The sequence below is a fragment of the Nannobrachium achirus genome (assembly GCF_963921795.1).
Source record: "Nannobrachium achirus genome assembly, chromosome: 7".
Taxonomy (NCBI): Eukaryota; Metazoa; Chordata; class Actinopteri; order Myctophiformes; family Myctophidae; genus Nannobrachium; species Nannobrachium achirus.
Genome location: NC_137816.1, coordinates 15,835,655 through 15,856,043, shown reverse-complemented (window position 1 = coordinate 15,856,043; position 20,389 = coordinate 15,835,655). Strand labels below are relative to the sequence as shown.

The window sequence follows — 20,389 nt, the reverse complement described above, 5'->3', positions numbered from 1 at the left end:
GCTGCTCTCCCCGGAGATTCCCCCGAGGCGGCCGCCCCGCTCGCCCCGCGGCCGCGTGCCTCAAGGTCGCCTGGTCCTGGGGGAAGACGTTCGTCGCCGGTTAGTGTTCCCTAGGCGCCGCAGCGCCGCCGCCGCCGCTTAGGGTACGTCAAAACGGAACATTTTGAATTTCAGCGGCGGTTGGATTTTTGAAATTTTACGAATTTGACGCTAAAGGAATTTTTACATTTTTGAAATTTGAACATTCAACATTTAAGTGAAATCAGATGGACACGCTTCCAGTAGGCCTACACTGTACATTTTCCTTTTTCTGTTACTTTATTTATTTTCTTTTATAAGAAAAAAAAAAAAAAAAAAAGCCTAACGGCAAACAAAAAAACATCTCGTGTGTGTGTGTGTGTGTGTGTGTGTGTGTGTGTGTGTGTGTGTGTGTGTGTGTGTGTGTGCACTAGTTTATTAGGCAGATCTCCCCTGCTCCTTGCACCCCCTCCCTCTTGATGTATTGATCTATCAACTTGCTTATTGTTTTGATGTATTACCTTACTTATTTTATGTAGCTCTGGATTAAGAGCATGGTTTGCCATATATTACTATTTCTATATTATACTGCTATACACTATATATTAAACATTCTTATATTCTGCCACTATATACTATTTAACATTAATGTTATACAATATTATATACCTCCTCTCCCTGTTTCCACTTCCCCTTTCCCCTGCGCCACGATGATGCGACTAGCGAAAAGCCAGCGGCCCAGACCGCAGTGGCGCATCGCTGCTGAGAGGCGCTTTTATCCCAAAAACCATGTCATTAGGTCATCCCAGTGACCCAATGAGCTGACCGCTCAAAGGGTAGGGGTCAGACTAAGGACAATCCCTAGTCCTCCATATTGAGGGTTGGGTATGAGGTTAACAACGTTATCCCTTAAAACAAACGTGTTACAGAAACCGTCAACCAAAAATCTAAATCAAATCTTCCCTTCAAGGAGATGCCAGCCACCACCACAACACAACCGTGTGCATGATGGCATCATTGGCATGTCATGTGCACGGTAGTATTCCCTCCTTGGAAACCTTGGAGCATGAAACGGAATCTCCTGGTCCCAAAAGAAACCATCAAACCATCATTGAATGTAAGTAGTATATTATTATTTAAACTACTATTATTTAAAATGTCACGTGACCTCGACTCATTATGCCAATGCTTCCTTAGTATTGTTATTTATTAAAATAATAAATGTCTTTATTAAAATAATAAATAAGGAGGACATACGGACAGCAGCATAAAATATTGAAAATGTTTTCATTAAAGGACAACTCCTCCCTAAATCACTTCTAGGCTCATTTTCCTACTTATATTGATCCCAAAAGACTGTCCATGGGGTTTGTTAGGCAGAAATGCCCCTGTTGTCCAGTTTCCCCAGCAGAACCCAGCAGCTGTCATAGCATAGAGTGGAGCCTATCGCTTTTACGCTATTTGTTGTCTTCAACAGTGATTTTCTTTTTCATGAATGTGTTTCTAGTTGTCATTACGAACACATCCATGCCTTGGTTGTCCCACGCAAGCCACCACAATCTCATAAATAATGTTTTGGGGTGAGCATGTGCCAATCAAAGTGACTGTACTGGCCAATCACAAGGCATCTTTTGCGGGACTGGGCAAAACGCATAAAAACATAAGCCATCACACTCTGAAGAGTGTGATGGCTTGTGTGGGACAACGATGACATGGATGTGTTTGTAATGACAACTAGTACTACACGCATGAAAAATAAAAACACTTTTGATCACAACAAATAACGTTAAGCGATTGGCTTATATACAGGCTCCACTCTATGCTATGAGGGCTGCTGGGTTCTGCTGGGGAAACTGGACAACAGGAGCATTTCTGCCTAACAGACCCCATGGACAGTCTTTTGGGATCAATATAAGTTGAAAAATGAGCCTAGAAGTGATTTAGAGAGGAGTTGTCCTTTAAAGACGGAGTGCCTTGGCATTCTGCAGTTCACACCACTTCGGAGTCGAGCTGTACTTCTTGAATTGTTGTCTACTGTGATATTTACGTGAAGATGCTTTGTCTGTTTCTACAGAAGGAATCACTGCACTGAGGGAGGAAGGTCAGCAGAAGAGTCGGATGATGGAGACGATTGAGGGAGAGACATCAACCCTTTGAAACACAGTCGTAACCATAGAGGTGGAGCTGAGACCTGAACTTATCTCACAAACCTCAACAGTAAATATATTTTATTTTTATTCTTTTTGCAGTAGAGGTCCCATGGTAATGGATCCCATTAACCGTGGCATTGTTAGTGTCTTGCTCAACATATTGAGCAAAATCCATGCAGCTACAGCATGTAGACTAGACTATAGGATAGTACAATAGTCAAATTACTAGGGCTGGTACGATTATGACATTTTACATGATTGATTATACATTTTCACTCAAATAATTGTGATTAACGTCCATTGTTAACAATTACATTCCTGTTTGGCTTGTAGGCTTTGAAGTTGCACGTGGCAGATATGACACATAACCTAAATATACAAAGAAATTACTTACATATTTGACAACTTTATACTGGAAAAAGAACATTTATAGTGGAAATAGCCGATTTACAAGCTCACAACGCGCCGCTTGTAGATTTGCTATTTCCATTTTTGAACATGTTTGAAAATATTAATGTTTCAACATGTAAACGATTATGACAAAATAATTGTGATTGTGTCAAATAATTGCGATTAGACGATTATTATGTAATAATTGTGACAGCCCTACAAATTACCCTTCATGTGTTGTTAATAGTTAGACAGATTGTGCTGCATTGTTTTTGCCTTTCACACAATCCCCCAATCCACACTCATGTCCTCATCTCCCCATCCATCTACCCACTTAACCATACTTTTTCCTTCCCTCTGTTTATGCTCTCTCTGTCTGTTGTGCTCCAATCTCCAGGCTCCTGAGTCTTCTCGGTTCTCTCAAGGCGATGGAGAGATCCTGAGGTTTCTGTCTCCATCTGGATGAAGTGTCCCGCAGCTACACCTGCCAGACAAGAGATCAGCATCATCATCACACACTGATTACACACTTTGTAGAGTCTTGCTAGCAGACAGTGGTCATCATCTCACACGTGTAACCCATGTGTCATGTCAGCCACTTGTTTTTAATGTTGCTTTTATACAGAGAAAAAGTAGGCTAGTATTACCAGGTTATACAGCAATGTTGCATTGGCAATATTGTTGACAAATCTTTAATAAAATATACAAACTGCACTTGCTCAGACAATAGACTAGCAAAACAGTCTATCACCAGTGACTTTATGAATGAACATAAATCAATATAATCATTTTATTCAAATTGCAAAATAGCTTTTCATTGTCAAGTAGGCTATTTACATAAACCTGTCTTTGTTAATTGATCTGTTTGATGCTATATTAACTTGTTTAGCTGGGGAACTTTCAAGGATCCCTGGAGCACACTTTGAGAACCACAAGTCTTTGCTTGAATCGTCATGTTTAGTTTCTGCACCACCCTACAGTCCAAAAGGAAGTAGATAAGATAGCTAAACCGGAGGGGTGGTGGGACTGTGCAGGACTTTCTTTCATTGTAGACTAACATTTTTAAATGTCCTTGTTTTCTGTTCACACCACAGGCTGAGGAGACCATCAAGGCACTGGAGTGGAGAAGGAAAAAGAACATCTCACTGAGCTGACCTTCACCCAGAAGCAGCTGACCAGGTGAGGAGTGGGCAGCCTTTTAGCACTGTTGATTTAACTGACTGGGTTGCAGAGACACAGCGTTTTGGGTTAAGTTTTAATTTAGGACGCATCATCAGTAGTGTTCCTCCAGGTCTTGGGGTTTCGGCCATTACACTATACACCCTCGCCAAAGGTGGCCAGCTCAGGGTGATCAGCCCTGAACTTGCGTCAATCCCGATTAGTCATGAGAATGGCTGACTTCTAATGGGACTATGCAAGGCAGGGGCGTCCTTTTCCCCGAGTCAGGCTTGGGCAGATTTTTTATTTGGACATTTTTGACAAAGGGAGGGATGCTAATTGAATTGCCGCATTAGCATCATCATTAAAAGACGTTTAATGGCTCCATGGGGCATGAATAGATTACCTTCTGACTTCCCAAGGAAATGTTTTAATGCTTAGGTGTCTTGGTGATTTGGTGAACATAGTGGATTAGCTTTTAGATCTTTGTTATAATTAATGGGTTATGAGAAATATGTCATATTGCACTGTATGTATGTTCCTGCCGGTACACGAAACCCTGCTGTTCATCTGAAAGATGGTTGGTTGTATAAAGTAACACAGAATATCCATCACGTTATTCTAAAGTTTAATGTTGATCTGGGTTGTAACAACTGTATTCACACAATACATGCAACTAAAGACATGGTTTCTCAAAGCAAACCAGGCTGTGGTAGGAGTACTTCCACTCGTGGTTACAGGGTTCAACTCCCTGCATGGCCCTGCTTACTGTCACCTTTGTCTTGTTGTTGTAAATGTCAAATTATTCAGAATTAAAAAAAAAGAGAAGCATAAATAAGCTGTGTTCATATTACCACAAAAAATGTAAGGCAGAGAAGTAAGTCACAAACGCAGTAGTACAAGTAGTAGTACAAGTATAACTCAAAATATCTTTATTATTTTCCACCCAGGTATGCCATTACCATGCAGTTAACTGATCAATAACTATCTTGTTCTTCATAGTGCAATAATATAGCATATTCGAATAGCAATATATCTTCCGTGAGGGGGAATCAAACTCTGGTCTCCAAATCGCCAACCAAGAAAAGTGTAAAATGGTGGAATTTTTCAACCTTGCCAGGTTTGAACAAGGATGCTGCGTTCAAACCTGACGAGCGTCCGGTCGCACGTCATCTCATCTTTGCATTCACCTTGTAAGTGGTTTTATTTCTGCCCAGAAGTTCTTCTCGCCCCCCAGTGGCGAAAAAGGTCTGAACGCAGAGTAGGCCTAGATAGATGTATTTCCCGGTGTTTAGGTACATTTTGTGATTTTGATCATTTTCAGGCTTGCTTAATCACATTGAAATGATGGGTACAATTTTAGCCATTAAAACCCAAAAAGTAAGCGTACAGAAATTGATTAGATAACTGAAGCAATGTATGTACCCATGTGTAATAGGTCTAATAACCATTCCCTACTTAAGTAAAACAGCCATGATCTGTAGGAGGACTAGGATTTGAACATGGACTCTCTGAAATGAGAGTCTGCACCATCTCTCAATGCAGATAATGGCCTGTGCTTTTGAATAGTTATTTTGTATTTTAACCTTGAAAACCTCCAAGGAATACATTAATGATCTGTAAGAGAACTGGGATTTGAACATAGATCCTCTGAATCAGGAGTCCAAACACCAGCCCACTACAGCGGCTACACCATATGCCACTACAGATATCTTCTGTCAAAATACAACAGCAATGTAGGTGGACCGAGATTTAGACCACTAGAGCATCTCTCACGGTAGGTTTTTCTTATTGCTTTTGAGTAATTCTTTTGTATTTTAACCTTGAAACAGCAATGAGAACTGAGTTTTGAACATGGAATTTCTGAACTGAGAGTCTGATCTTTTTAACACTACACCATTTCACTTTCACTCTACAGTATTTTAACCTTGAAAAGGTCCAAAAAACACAGCAATGATCTGTAGGAGAACCAGGACTTGAACATGAGACCTCTGAACTGAGATTTAGACGACTAGATACTTTTGGTGCTTTTGTGTAATTGCATTTAATGAGTAATGATATTCTCTGGTGCTTTTGACTAATTATTTTGTATTTTAACCTTGAAAAGGTCCAAGAAATACATCAATGATCTGTAGGAGGCCAGGACTGGGATTTGAACATGGATCCTCTGAAACGAGAGTCCAAAATTAAGCAGTGGTGGCTGAGTGGTTAGTGTCCACACCTAGGACTCCGGAGGCCCCAGAGGTCGCAGGTACGAAAATAAAATATGGTACCCCCCTGGGGGTCCCGACCCACAAGTTGAGAACCCTTACCCTAACCTCAGTAAAACTAATGCAGGTTAAAATAACCTGTGGGGAACATAGAACCTGGGGAACATAGGGTGGACCCCGTAGGGGTTGATCAGGCTTTGGAGGTATGGAGGTGCCATACCTTTGGCTGCCTTGAAGGCCAGCATAAGTCTTTTGTATGTTGTGCGGGAGCCAATGGAGGGACCGGAGAAGGGGGGAGACATGTGAGAATTTTGGCTGGTTGAAGACCAGTCGTGCCGTGGCATTTTGTATCAGTTGGAGAGGCTTAAGTGCACATGCCGGGAGGCCAGTGAGGAGAGAGTTACAGTAGTCAAGTTTTGATATGACTGATGTCTGGAACCAAAGTCACCAATGCGTTGTCTATGGAAATAGTGAGATCTTGCATGGGGTAAGATTTAGCTGGGAAGAAGAGAAGCTCTGTCGTGTTTGGGTTCAACTCGAGGTGGTGGGCTGACATCCACTGTGAGATGTCGGCCAGACATGCTGCAATGCAGTGAGTGTCATCAGCATAGCAGTGATAGGATAGATTGTGAGCAGAGATGACAACACCAAGGGATTTTGTGTGTATCATGCAGGCATATTATATGCCCGCATATGTGCCCCCTTTTGTGACCATAGCCTATATGGAGCTTACTGGTGGTTCGTTTATGGCTATGATAGTGTTGTGGCCTTGGGTTGTTTATGCTGTCATAGTACTCTCGCGTAGCCAGAGAACTATTCCACTTCAATCTCCGAAGGCTATATAGACTCTGGAACTATACCTCCTGAAATCAGGCATATAGTGATGTGGCTGTGGTCTGTCTGGCCGGCCAGTCCTCCCTTAAGCCAATTTTAGTATAGGGTTATAGATATATGGATAGATAGATTTCATTTTTTGTGACAAATCATGAGGTTGCCCAATTTAGGCTGCAAATCTCATTTTTCTGCAAACAAACATTATTTTAGCCTATCAAAATGAATTGCTGGGGCAGGGCAATCCTCCCTCTAGTTTATTTATACCTCTATGCCCTAGAGGTATATATAGAGGGCCGACCATAGTATGGTGCAACCACCGGCACCGATAAGTGAAATGTGACATCGCTGTCCTCATATCATATTCCTCTCACTGTCCCCATGTCTCTCTCTCTCTCTCTCTCTCTCACACACACACACACACACACACACACACACACCCCCACACACACACACACACACACACACACACTTTACATTAAAGCTTGCTGATAACCTCTGGCCTGTCAATCATCAAACCTCACGTCCACACTTTGCATAAAAATACATTTTTTACAGACACGCCCCTTTACCCCTTTTCTTGCCTTGGGCACTCCTTTTTCTTGCCTTGTGTTTTTAGGACTGATAGTGTCCACTGTCCTTTGTACCACAAGGTCATGGGTACAATACCGGGCACTGCCAACTCTGTGTATGAGTACTGAGTAGTATGCTTGGGTCTGGCAAGTCCTGCGGTAAGTACTAGGAGCTGATGATAGGTGTGGCGCTGCACCTCAGCAATCCATCTCCCAGGGGTCTAGTGCATTTTAATGGGGACAAATTACCGCATGTTACCGGTTGATACCGACAATAAGCCACTCCCTACTACCGGTACTACTGAGTGTTACACACACCGTCAAAAATGAAAAAAGAAAAAAATTAGGATCTAGTCTGCCTTTAACCCACGTTTAACCCACTCCCCAAAAGAATGTCTACACATAGGGATATTTCTAATAACCCACTAATATCTGTGTGCATGCGTGCGTGCGTGCGTGCGTGCGTGTGTGAGTACTTAGACTGTGTCCATCTCACAAACTACCTCTAGAGACAGACAGGTCCTCGTGTAAGTAGGTCATCGGTCAGCAGGGGGAGACAAAACCATAGCGTGTCAACAATGGTAATCCAGAAACAGACCAGAGCAAAAGACCACCGAGTTTTTGTGTGTGTTTTGTGCATCATACAATGTTTTATCTTCAAAAAACTTTAAACACTTATGAATGCAAAGTTTCGCCCACACACACACACACACACACACACACACACACACACACACACAGGCAGGCAGGCAGGCAGACAGACAGGGTTGGGGGTGTCATATGGGATGGGGGCTTTGGAACAGCTTGCACCTGTTGCCAGCTTATCAAGCTGGCAAGCTGGTGGTTTGTTTTTTGTTGGGCTGGGGGCCGGTGTAGCTAAGACCATTTGATGGATAAGGTTACAGCTGAACCCCAGGTGGGTACTGTGTACCTCAGAAAACGGGGGGTTGAGCAGATTTCTTTGTCACCTACTATTGGGTATTGACTGTCTGAGGAGTGTCTATTCTATAGTGTGCTTTTGCTTGTGCTTAACTAACAGTGGTGTAACTATGTACATTTACTTAAGTAGAGCCTACTGTACTTTAGTACTTGGTTGGTTTTGGATGTGTGACCCAAAATGTTTCTTTCATTTGTAGGCTACGCCTAAATTATTATTATTACCATTATTGGAACCTTAACCCTAACCCTAACCTCAGTAAAACTATGCCTAAACCTAACCCTAACCTCAGTAAAACTATGCCTAACCCTAACCTCAGTAAAACTATGCCTAAACCTAACCCTAACCTCAGTAAAACTATGCCTAAACCAGTAGGCCTAAACTCGGTAACCGTGACACGGGTGATTATCTAACCTGCCAACGCTCGTGAGTATCTAACCTGCCGACGCGGGTGATTATAACCCATTTAATTATTTGGATGCACCTGATTCCAATAGCTCTAATCTGTATTAATGTGATATCTATGGAGTGCATAGGATAGCCGTGTGTAATGGTCACTGCTTGACAGGTAAGGAAACACCACTGCCATGCAAACATGGACAATTTGAGGGTAGGCGAAATGGCTCTTCAACTGCGGTGAATCGGCCAGACAGGCCTGGTGAAAAGGCTCTCCTCCACTGCGAAAGTGCCACGCGAAAAGACCAAATCCATGTTTGGCGATAGAAATCATAGGCGAATGTGCCTGACACCGCTCAAAGTTTTGGCCAAGCTTCACTGGACGCACTGTGATTGACAAGTGGGACACTTGATGAAATTAACTCATAAATAGCACCACTCACTTCACATTAGGTGTGATTTTTCTATTTATTATTTTTAATTTGTTGAATTTATTTGTATATGTATTCGGTTTTTCTACATTAAAGAACACAACAACTTTTAGTTATTATCATTACAATGAGGAGACGGATGACACATCTCTAATCTGTCTTTGCTATATCGACTGTCGACCAGTGTGGTCTGCCCTATGCCGTCAGTTCACAAACATCTCGCATGCAGCAGCAGCAGCCAGCAGCAGTAGCTGAGAGAGGAAGGGACATGTTAGAGACCTGCGTAACCACTCTGCCAAAGAAGGGTGACGGACACCCTCTCAGAGATGGGCCACTTCGCCCAAAGAGACAGGAGAAGGATCTGAAGTGAGCAGCTCCATCCGAGGCGAAGAGAGGCGCCGGTGGACATTTGAATGCGGGAGTTATTTGAAGTTTAAAATGTGGGCGACGATGATGGTGGTGTTGTTGTCGGATAGAGTGAGCGCCTCTCTCTTCCTGTCGTCTAGTAGGAGGACAAGATGGCAGCGTTGCAGGCAAACTGTGCATGGTATGGCTTCATAGACCCATAACATGTTCACAGAAGCCCTGGATTCTACCAACTGTTACTCTACGTGAAGGTGAGTTGTCAAACGAAGGCTGGTAATGGTGCTGTGTATTTGCAGATAAGAGATGGCCGACGATCGTGGTCAAACTTGGAGCTAAGTTGGTGTTGGTGGCTTTAGTTTTATGATGTATGATGTCACACCATTAACTGTCTAACGTATGGAACTGTAGTCACAGATTTAACAATAATTATATATCCTAATTAAAACAGCTTTGTCTTTATGACACGGTTGACACCGGGTCACGTTGACTGATAACATAACAGACTAGTTCATCGTATGCGTAGGCCTATGTCTTACTTCTTATGTCTTTTACTTCATACTTGGCTTGTAGATGTATGCCGCACAAGGAATTGAAGGAAAGTATAGTTCAAATTTTATGTCATGAAAGCATACAGTAACATCTGTTTGTCTATAATGTTCACATTTGTACACTCTCAGAGTTACAAATGTATTCAACACCGCATATTTGACTTGTGTAGTGTAGCAGGCTTTTGTTACTTGCCACATGTATTAACCAGATATTACCTAGCTAGGTACAACACCCAGCAGATTTAATTTGTGATATTTAGCTAGATGACATTTAACCAGCTTCATGGTTAAAGTTGAGGAAAGTAGACCTTTGGACTCGCATACACAAATATTCCAGGTTGTACTGTTGGCCGTGGCTGTCTCCATTGAAGAATTAAGATCACTAAAACTATCCATGGTGTCATACGGTAGTTACAGAGTACTTCATAATTGTTAGAAGCAGCAGGCTCCTTGCCTCCTAATGCATCTGAAAAATGTCAGTCTAGAATAGAATAGATTCTGTTTAGTTGTGAAGTTGCCATACGTCCACTCTCACATTTTCTAGCAAGTCATGGTCAGTCAACTGGCCCTCTATAAATGACATTGTTGTATGTTCATAGTTTCCCAGTCCTTTGCACATTCCTAAACGTGGCAATTTAAGGACTAAGGGTTATGTTGCCATGTTATTACAACGTATCCCTCCAGCCTGAAGTTGCAGGTTAATTGTTATGTCCTTGTAGTTTGAATTTGTGTAATCTGCTATTCTCTTCTCACACCAAGTGCCACAGACACACAATCCTAGCAGACCGTAAAATATGCAATTATCACTTACTCACTTGCCCAGTCACTTGCCAATGCCATTTGATTTGAGAACATGGAAAATAACATCAGTGACATGCTGTGTAACTAGAACAGAGTAAAATGCAGTTTTTCCTCACAATTGCTCATAACACATTAGTAGCACAATGTGCAGGCTGCAGGGTATTTTGTTGCCTTATACATTGCGTAAAAAGTTATATTGAAGGCAAATCAGATTTATTCTTGATTGTGCTTGGTGTCTCGTGCTGAATGCTGATCTAGAAGCCCACAACACTCTACAGCAGTGGTTCTCAACCTTTTCAGGACGCAACCCCCTAAAATAATCATATTTGAACTGGGAACCCTCCACCCTGAAGCACTTAATGTAGGTGTTGAGGCATTACATTTAGTTTGACTTGGTTCCGCAGTTAAACTTGTAGATCTGCTATTTTCACACATTTTGCCTATTTCGTATAATACTTGACAATTTGGCCAATGTTTGACCAGTTCTTACATTGTCACTTCACTGTCATCTGGGAACCCTCAGATGACAAATAATGTGTGGAGTCGTCTGTGGACCACAGGTTGAGAACCACTGCTCTACATCACCAGCGCACAACTAAGTATAAAATAAATCAGTTGTAACACTGCAACCAGTAAAGAGGCCAGCTAACAATCTCATCTTAATGTGTCGATTTTACGAGTAGAAGACTTCCAAACAACAAACAGAGGCGGTCATAAGTTCACAGTTGAAAAACCATGGTGATCACATGCTTTAGAAAATACTGGACCCTTTATCTCATGAGCACGGGACATCATATTCACAAGACACTCACAGGCGCTGCACATTTGCACAACTGTGTTTTTAGTGAGATGCCAGGCACGTGAGTGAATCACAGCAACCCTTGCTAAATGTACTAGCTGAAGGCTAATGGGTAAACAAAGGCCCAGGTTCAACAAATTGCACTCAGTATGCTCCACTTATTAGAGATGCTGAAGACAAACAAATTGAGTGCAGGGCAGTTCGATACGGAGTGGTAAAACCGAACCTGCGTTGAGCTGCTAATGGCAGAGGGGGGAGGTTCAAAGTTGACCCCCATACAGCATCTTGTGGACACTGGTTTGTTTGTTTATCTGCTTACTTGATAAATGAACGGATGCACAATAATTGTATTGCACCAGAGATGGCTAAGAGATAATTTACATCTTTATTAGTCCCTAGATGGGTGTCGTCAATAGACATAAATACATACTTAAACAAGGATGTGAAAGTATTACATACTCTAGGGTTTAGGGTTTTAGTAGAGCCTGACCGTATCATTTGACCGTTTATATCAGCCAAATTGGCTATCACAGACATATAGGTATCAGTAGAATCATATCAGTATTGTTATCATTTTGTTCAGTATGAAAACCCTTTTCTTTTTTTTTTAAATATAGAACATATATATTCATATATATTTGTTATTATTATTATTATTATTTATAACCTAGTTATGAAATTCCATATGTTGGGCGATTAAACTAACTTATTGTCTCAAATAAAATCTGCACAATACTGCCTTTTAGAGGTAGAGGTAGGCATCCCTGTTAATAGATATTTACATACAGTACCAGGCAGTTAATTTTGTTGTCTCCTTTGCATGGAACACCTCATCACTGTTCTCCATATGCCTGCCAAAATGTTGCACTGTGATCCATTCAAATAGCAAATAACATTAAATTATTAAAAATAATATAATAATGTAAACGGAACATGATGCTGTGATATTGTCACAACCAGCGTAGACACAGACTTTTAAAAGAGAGCTGTTCTATGAATAGACAATAGAGGAGTCATTGTTGATTGTTTTAATGTTTCACCTTTGGCATCTGGGGTAAGACCAATATTATTCCCAAATACAAGTTTTTCTTTGCCACTAAGCCCTGTGCTATGACGTAACGTACGGTAGGACCACAATGGAAACGAGTACCCAGGACTTTTTATTTATTTATTATCCTTTTAGCCTTAATGTCTGACTGTACCTCGTACTGTTTACATTTCTGTCTAATAAAGTATTCAATCAATCAACCAAACTCCCCCTGTAAAAGTTGACATGGATAATGGTCTTTTATTAAACTCTTTTACCTCAACAACAGGTCAACTACAAATAAATCTTTGTCTGCAAGCCCACAAGTCCAACTCTCTCAAACACATAGAAAACATGTGCAAGGCCTACCGCACTGCCAATTTCCGTAAATCCCTCTACTGCAATGTGTACTGTATGCGTACATACATACAGTATGTACTATGTACATGTATGTCTGTCTGTCTGCCAATCATATCAGCCGATGTATCAATATCAGAATATTTTACTCACTAATAGATATTGCATCTGCCCCAGTATCAGTATCTCGCCTAACCCGCTGTCCTCAGGCCTAGTTTTTGTAGCATTATTTGTTCAAGGAAATAGGCATTTCTTAAGAGTGTCGAAGAAATTAGTCTCTGTCAATTATTGAAAAAAATAACTGATGTTTTGGCTTTAGTTGCTGTCACTGTTTTTCTTTTTTTCCTCTAAGCATTTGCCACTTTTGCATTCTTCCACCGCAAATAAATAGGTGATGAGATGTCCCAGTAAAATTGTACTATTTCCTGCAGCTATTCCCTTCTGTAGCTTAATGACATAGTAGAAGGGCATATTGTTTTGTTTCTTATCCCCCCTCAGAGTTCCAATGATGTTTTCTACAATACCTAGTTGACCTATTTGTCTTCCCACTGTTATCAGCTGTTGGGTATTCATTCTAGCACCATATTGCGTTATCATCTTGGCCACTTATTCTTCTTCGTCTTCCCCCAGGAGCATTTGTTCATTGTGGACACAGACAGGTGTGAGAGGGGGTTATTTTTTTTCCTCCAAATTTAATTTGGAACTGCTCAGGGTCAAAGGTCAACCGTGTGCAATTACTTATCAGCCCAAGGTTGCTGAAAAAGCCCTGCAGCTTTGAGGGATGTAACATGATTCCACAGGAGGAGCCTGCTGGCAGACCTAGGGAGTATCAGACTTCAGGTGGTAATAATAGCGGGGTCCAGCAGCTGCCACTCTCTTGCCTCTGCTGACTCTTTTAGTTTCCAACTCTTGTCTAATAGATTTCTCTTCACTGTTGATGTGGTATTGATGAAGTATGGAGGGGCATGGCCTGCTCCAGTCGCTGACAGGGAAGACGGTAAACAGTGCCACCGACCAGCGCTGTAGGGTGTGATTGGGTAGAGAGCAGGCAAGGCAACGGGCTGGCCTTATCTTTCCACCCAGAATAGGGCGAGGGGTGCCTCATAGAGTCACTGTTATCAAGAAGACACTAGAGTGCTTTCCGTTTAGCAGATTTGCTGGCAGAGGCTACATTCCAGAAGGACTGCGTGACAGGCGACAGCCCAACCACACTGCTGCTGTGGCCTGATGGCTTGCTCATGTTTTCTGTATGACCGTTTTCTATTTTCTTTTAAGTGGAGTCTTTTTTCTAGCATGTGTCTGGTTAATGTACTTTTTTTATTACATTACATTTTTTTTAAATGAAGAGAATACTTCAACCCCAACCCCAGCCAAAATTCCCACTGGGGTAGGTGGTAGAATAAAATATCGATGTGATATATTGTCGCACTTGATCTTGCAACACATTATCGATGCACTGTCTACCACATGCCATGCAGCATTGCAGCCAGGGAACAACAAATAAGCACCCGTCGACACTGCCAATGTTGTGTAGACTTCCTCTTTGGCTTTTAAATTACAGAGGATACTACTCAGCCACTCTAGCGTCTCAGATTTTTCATAAAGAGATAGCTTCTGTTGTCTGTTTTATCCATGACTACAATATCAAAAATAGAATAGACTAGATAATAGAGTTAAAAAATACAACAGCTGATGGTGTCATGGCAAGTTTGGCCACACAAACATTTCACCAGTAATGTAATGTACAGTTTTTAATTCAGAGCAGCTTACAGTATTTGTTTGGGGAGGATTGTAAAAAAAATGTAGTTGACAGTTGGATAACCGTTAGATAAGCACTTAATTGTATCAGGGTTGGGCCTGTGCTGTGCTGGGGTTGTTAAAGTCAGTGTTGTGTTAATGTTCACATGCTGGTTGTACTGAACATAAGATGAGCTTGTGTTGTATTGACGTTCCACTGATTAGCCCAGTAGGCTCTGTTGCATAAGTGTTCTCTTTAGTTCAGGCGGGCCCTGTATATCTCTCTTGCCTCCATATGAAGTGAACAGGAAGTGTGCACACAATGAAGAGAGCTGTCATGGTGACAGAAGTATAAACTGGGCGTTTGTGTCCCTCAGCTGATATGGCCCTCCTTTTCAGAGCTTTGCTACTTTTTGCTATTACTTTATAGTGCACATTGATGAACACAAGACCGGTGTAATACATTCACACGAGCAAGTGCAAATATGCCGGATTTAGTGAAAGCTACTTTCACATCCGTAGTTCCCAAAAATACAATACAGAGAGACATTACAAAAATGTCTGTATTGAGGAGGGACTACTCATGAAAGTTGCCTTAGAAATATTTGATGTGATATAGGGGGAATAAAGTGTTTTCTTTTGGAAATGCTTCCAAGTTGATAGAGAGGATGTGTACTACATTTCTGCTTATAATATAAAACATATTTGGTAGTAGTGTATGCATATCGTGGCCTATATATTGTTATGTCATATTAATTAAAGATGATGTAGGTAATTGTTTTACCAGAGGGTGTATCTCTGTTCTTGATAAGATCTGTCTAAGATTTGGTTACTTTGTTTGTATTATTGACCCTTAACATTTGGGAGCGGGGGGGAACAGAACAGTAACAATAAACTATTGTGCTTTTAACAACTTTCAGTAAAATATAGCCAACTCTTTGATATGTTGCTACAGCAACGCATCACATGCATCTGATTTTGCCTGTAAGCAATTGGTTGGGGTCCAGGCTGGGTGGCAAGCAACCTGATATTGATCAATCTTTGACATGCTGCTCAACGCATTTGCTCACTAGACAGGACCGGGAGTCCGGGACACCAGCCACCAGTTACTTTGCTTGCCTTCGGTGCTGGGACTATGGTAGCAGAGCTGCATTGTGCTTGGTTTATTGCTTAGTTTATTGCTGAAAGCCCAGTGCCTGCCCTGCTGCTGAGTGCTGCTCAGTGCCTATTGCATAGTGCCTACTGCCTAATGCCTGCCAAGGAAGGAATTGTCATCGTTTTTAGGGCTGCAACTCTCGATTATTTTCTTGCAGATTATTCTACCTATTCTATCGATTGCTTTTCGATTAATCGAATACCAATACAGTCGATTAATACCGATTTACCACTTAAGATTTATTATATACTTCATCTCGCAACGGTGTGCAGCAATATAGTGAAAGTATCTTTCATATATAGTATCTATGTGTATTAGCTGTTTTCACTATTTTAGAAATTGTATTATAATGTGTTTAGCCATTAATGATATTACATTTATTTTGTTATTAATCTATTTTTGAAATAATCGATCAGTTCGATTAACTGCTGGATTCCCAATCCTTTCTGTGATCTTGTGATGGCAGTCATTTGGCATAGTGTGCACTTGGAACTTTTTCCTGAACTGCTCAGCCCCTTTCCTTGTGCTGCTACTATGGTGTGCAAGACTTCCCCCCAGATGGACGGAGCCTTAGTTCCATCTGATCTGACATGGCAGCAGGGCTGTCACAATTATTACATAATCGTCTAATCGTGATTATTTGACATTATCGCAATTATTTAGTCATAATCGCCATAATCGTGAATGTTGAAAAATGTCAGAAATAGTGGAAATAGCAGATCTACAAGCTCACAACGCGTCGCATCGCGACGCGTTGTGAGCTTGTAGATCGGCTATTTCCACTATCAATGTTATTTTTTAAGTAGTAAGTTGTCAAATATGTCAGTAATTTCTTTGTGTATTTAGGTTTTGTGTCATATCTGCCATTTGCAACTTCAACGCCTAAAAGCCAAACAGAAATGTAATTGTCAATGACAAAAACACAATTAAATCGTTAATCGCCAATTATTTGAGTGACAATTAATCGTCATGTAAAATGTCATATCGTGACAGCCCTACATGGCAGCAAATCACCATTAGGAATTGCTTGACTGAACCAGAATATTGTCGAAAAGGCATCTTCAAATATGTAGGGCAATAACAGTGAATCCAGGTATGAACATAAACCAAGCTGATGCAACCCTGATTTTGAAACTTGAAACCTGTCCCTCTTCCTCGCAAAGTATTAATTCATTGGTTACACTGTTTAGCATATAAGCCCCTTTCCATAATAATGGAATCCATAATATTGCTAGATAAAAAATAGGCAGTGAGTGGGTAGAGGTTACGTATTTGTTTTCACACTTAAAGATTGCCCTTGCTACCATGGATTTCTCTGAGGCGTACAGTTTGAACAATGAACATACTCTTCTCTAGGTTAGAGAAGAGTGCCATAGCTGTTCGTGATTACAGCTATGCCACCTTCCAGCTTTTAAAAGATGTGGGCTTGACTTGTGGGTGTTTATTCTCTCCATTGGGAACTTTTAATTATAGTGTATTGATTCTACCACCAAGTCAGAAAAGGTATAATTTATTTATTTTTCTTCCCTTGATGTGATGTTATCTCCAGCATGTGCATGTGATTCATCACCACCAGTGTTGTTTTGTGTGAGATAGGAGAGTCTTTTAGAAGCCCGGTGTGACAGTCTTGGAGATGAGGCAATGAGGCATGCTCACTTTCTAAATATGGCTCCTGAAGGCACTTTTGATCAATGTCAAAGAGCTGTCGGGGATGAGCTTCTTTGATGTCAGTGGATGTGCCCCAGAATAAAGAAAATAGGTTCAGGTTGTGGTCTACAGGAGGGCACATGGCTAGGGTCTGATAAAGCCATTGTGCCAGAGCAGACTACTGCTCTTGAAGATGGAACTAGGGCTGTCACAATTATTACATAATCGTCTAATCGTGATTATTTGACATAATCGTGATTATTTTTCATAATCGTTTCCATGTTGAAAAATGTTCATATATTTTTAAGAAAGTCAAAAATAGTGGAAATAGCAGATCTACAAGCTCACAACGAGTCGCACCACTATCAAAGTTATTTTTTAAGTAGTAAGTTGTCAAATATGTCAGTAATTTCTCTGTATATTTAGGTTGTGTGTCATATCTACCATGTACAACTTCAAAGCCTAAAAGCTAAACAGAAATGTAATTATCAACGACAAAAACACAATTAAATCGTTAATCGCCAATTATTTGAGTGACAATTAATCGTCATGTAAAATGTCATATCGTGACAGCCCTAGATGGAACTCCTCTTTGTCTGCCCAATTTAGCCAGAGACATTTTCCAGTTCCAAGATATATATTTTTTCGTAGGATATAATATTCTCTAGCATGGCATTGTTTCTTGTTTTGCTCAAAATCAGAGAGAAAGAGAGAGATGGAAAGAGGAACTTCCCCTGTAACTGGAGAGGTAGCAGCATTTGTGCTTGAAGATGCTTCATGGTTTTATTCCAAACCATCTTTCGATCTCTGTGCTCTCTCTCTGTCCGTCTGCCTGTCTGTCTTTGTGCCGCTCTCTCTCGCACACGCTCTCTTGCTCTGTATCTCGATATTGGTTTTGTTGCGTAGAGACCTGCATGGAAACGACAGGAAAAGGTCAGGCAAACCTTTGAGTAGTTACTCATCTGCTGTGTTTAGGTTGCCGTTGCAGGGGCTGCAGCACTACTAGATACTACTAGATTGGTGGCGCATTGAGTGTGTTTTCAATCAACAACCTCACTGGAGGATGTTTTCACAATGTATAGGTAACAACATGTCTAAATGGGTTAAGAATGACGTTGATGACAGTGTTTCACCTCTCTATCACAAGGTTGTAAGGTTGTTATTAGATGCAGTAGATGTTTGACAAGGAGGCCATCTGCATTATTGAAATATTTAGGGATAACTCTATTAACCACACATTATAGATGTAAAACAGAATATGGTCTACTATTACAGTACATTTTTACATAGTTACAAGCTAATGATCCACTTTTTTTTCCTTTTCTCCCTCTGTGCAGGTATGGCCTCACAAGTCTTGGTCTACCCACCACACATTTATCAAACCCAGACAAGTGCCTTTTGCAGCGTGAAGAAACTAAAAGTCGAGCCCAGCAGCAGTGTGTACCATGAGAGGGCCCATCCACGGACTTATCTGAACGGCAGAACCATTGGCATCGCTCATCCGAGCAAACAAGCTCCCTCGTTTGCGAACCGAGACTCGGTGGCGGTGGGCGTGAAAGCGCGCAGCGGACAGGAGCGCCCGGTGCAGACGGTGGTCGTGCACGGCGTACCGAGAGAACAGCCCGGCAAGAAAGGAGGCGGAGCCCACAAGCACCAGGACGCAGGGGCTGTCCTCCCCTCGCAGGGCAAGGGACAGCAGCGGACGGACACGGGAAGTGGAGGCAGCAGTGGAGCAGCAGGGGCAGGAAGAGGGGGACGGGGAGAGGGCTGTGGGGGAGGAGGTGGACAGGAGGAAGAGGAAGAGGGAAATAAAGAAGAGGAGGAGGACAGCTCCCAGCGATGCGGGCTGAAACGTAAGAGCGAGGAGCTGGAGAACCGCGGGAGCGCCATGCAGATAGTGGAGGAACTGTCCATGTTGCCCGCCATGTTGCAAGCGACGAATGTGGGGAACGCGGCCGTGCCTGCGCCCGCGGCACCAGGGGCCGCGGGAGGCCCTCCCAAACAGGGCACCGGGGCAGGCGGAGGTGTAGCAGGGGCGGGAGGCGTCGACGGTGACTACCAGCTCGTACAGCACGAAGTCCTGTGCTCCATGAAGAATACCTACGAGGTGCTGGACTTCTTGGGCCGCGGCACATTTGGCCAGGTTGTGAAGTGCTGGAAGAGGGGCACGGGCGAGGTGGTGGCCGTGAAGATCCTGAAGAACCACCCGTCTTACGCGCGGCAGGGCCAGATTGAGGTGGGCATCTTGGCGCGACTGAGTGGCGAGAACGCGGACGAACACAACCTCGTGCGGGCTTTTGAATGCTTCCAGCACCGCAGCCACACCTGCTTGGTGTTTGAGATGCTTGAGCAGAACCTGTACGATTTCCTGAAGCAGAACAAGTTCAGCCCACTGCCCCTAAAGGTGATCCGGCCTGTGCTGCAGCAGGTGGCCACAGCCCTGAGGAAGCTGAAGACCATGGGCCTGATCCACGCAGATCTAAAGCCCGAGAACATTATGCTGGTGGACCCTGTAAGGCAGCCCTACAGGGTGAAGGTGATAGACTTTGGTTCAGCCAGTCATGTGTCCAAAGCAGTGTGCTCCACATACCTCCAGTCTCGGTACTATAGGTGAGTAGTAGTGCATGCATGATAAGGCTAGTCTTTGTTGGTGTCCCGACCTTGAAAGTAAAACAAATTATAGGCCTCCTTGAGGCAAGGCGAGGAAATGTGTCCCATGCTGCATAACATCCTGCTCCATTCAGTAGCCACATACCACAGAGTCTGAAAAAATGTGACCCACAGTGTTTACTGGTAGGGGAGAGTCCGTCCATGTTCCCTGCTGCCTGGGAAAGGAAATGGTGTTCTAAAAGCAGGCT

General features: G+C 42.4%; 1 protein-coding gene across 1 annotated transcript in view; it reads left to right on the top strand.

Moving 5' to 3' along the window:
- Nucleotides 1–9,343: 9,343 nt before the first annotated feature.
- hipk3b (homeodomain interacting protein kinase 3b) overlaps nt 9,344–20,389 on the top strand; it is a 66,142-nt gene continuing 55,096 nt past the window's right edge. The window contains exons 1-2 of the mRNA XM_080730703.1: nt 9,344–9,710; nt 18,869–20,141. Of these exons, the coding sequence (XP_080586829.1) occupies nt 9,638–9,710; nt 18,869–20,141 (1,346 nt within the window). The 5' untranslated portion in view covers nt 9,344–9,637. The remainder of the gene's footprint in view (nt 9,711–18,868; nt 20,142–20,389) is intronic.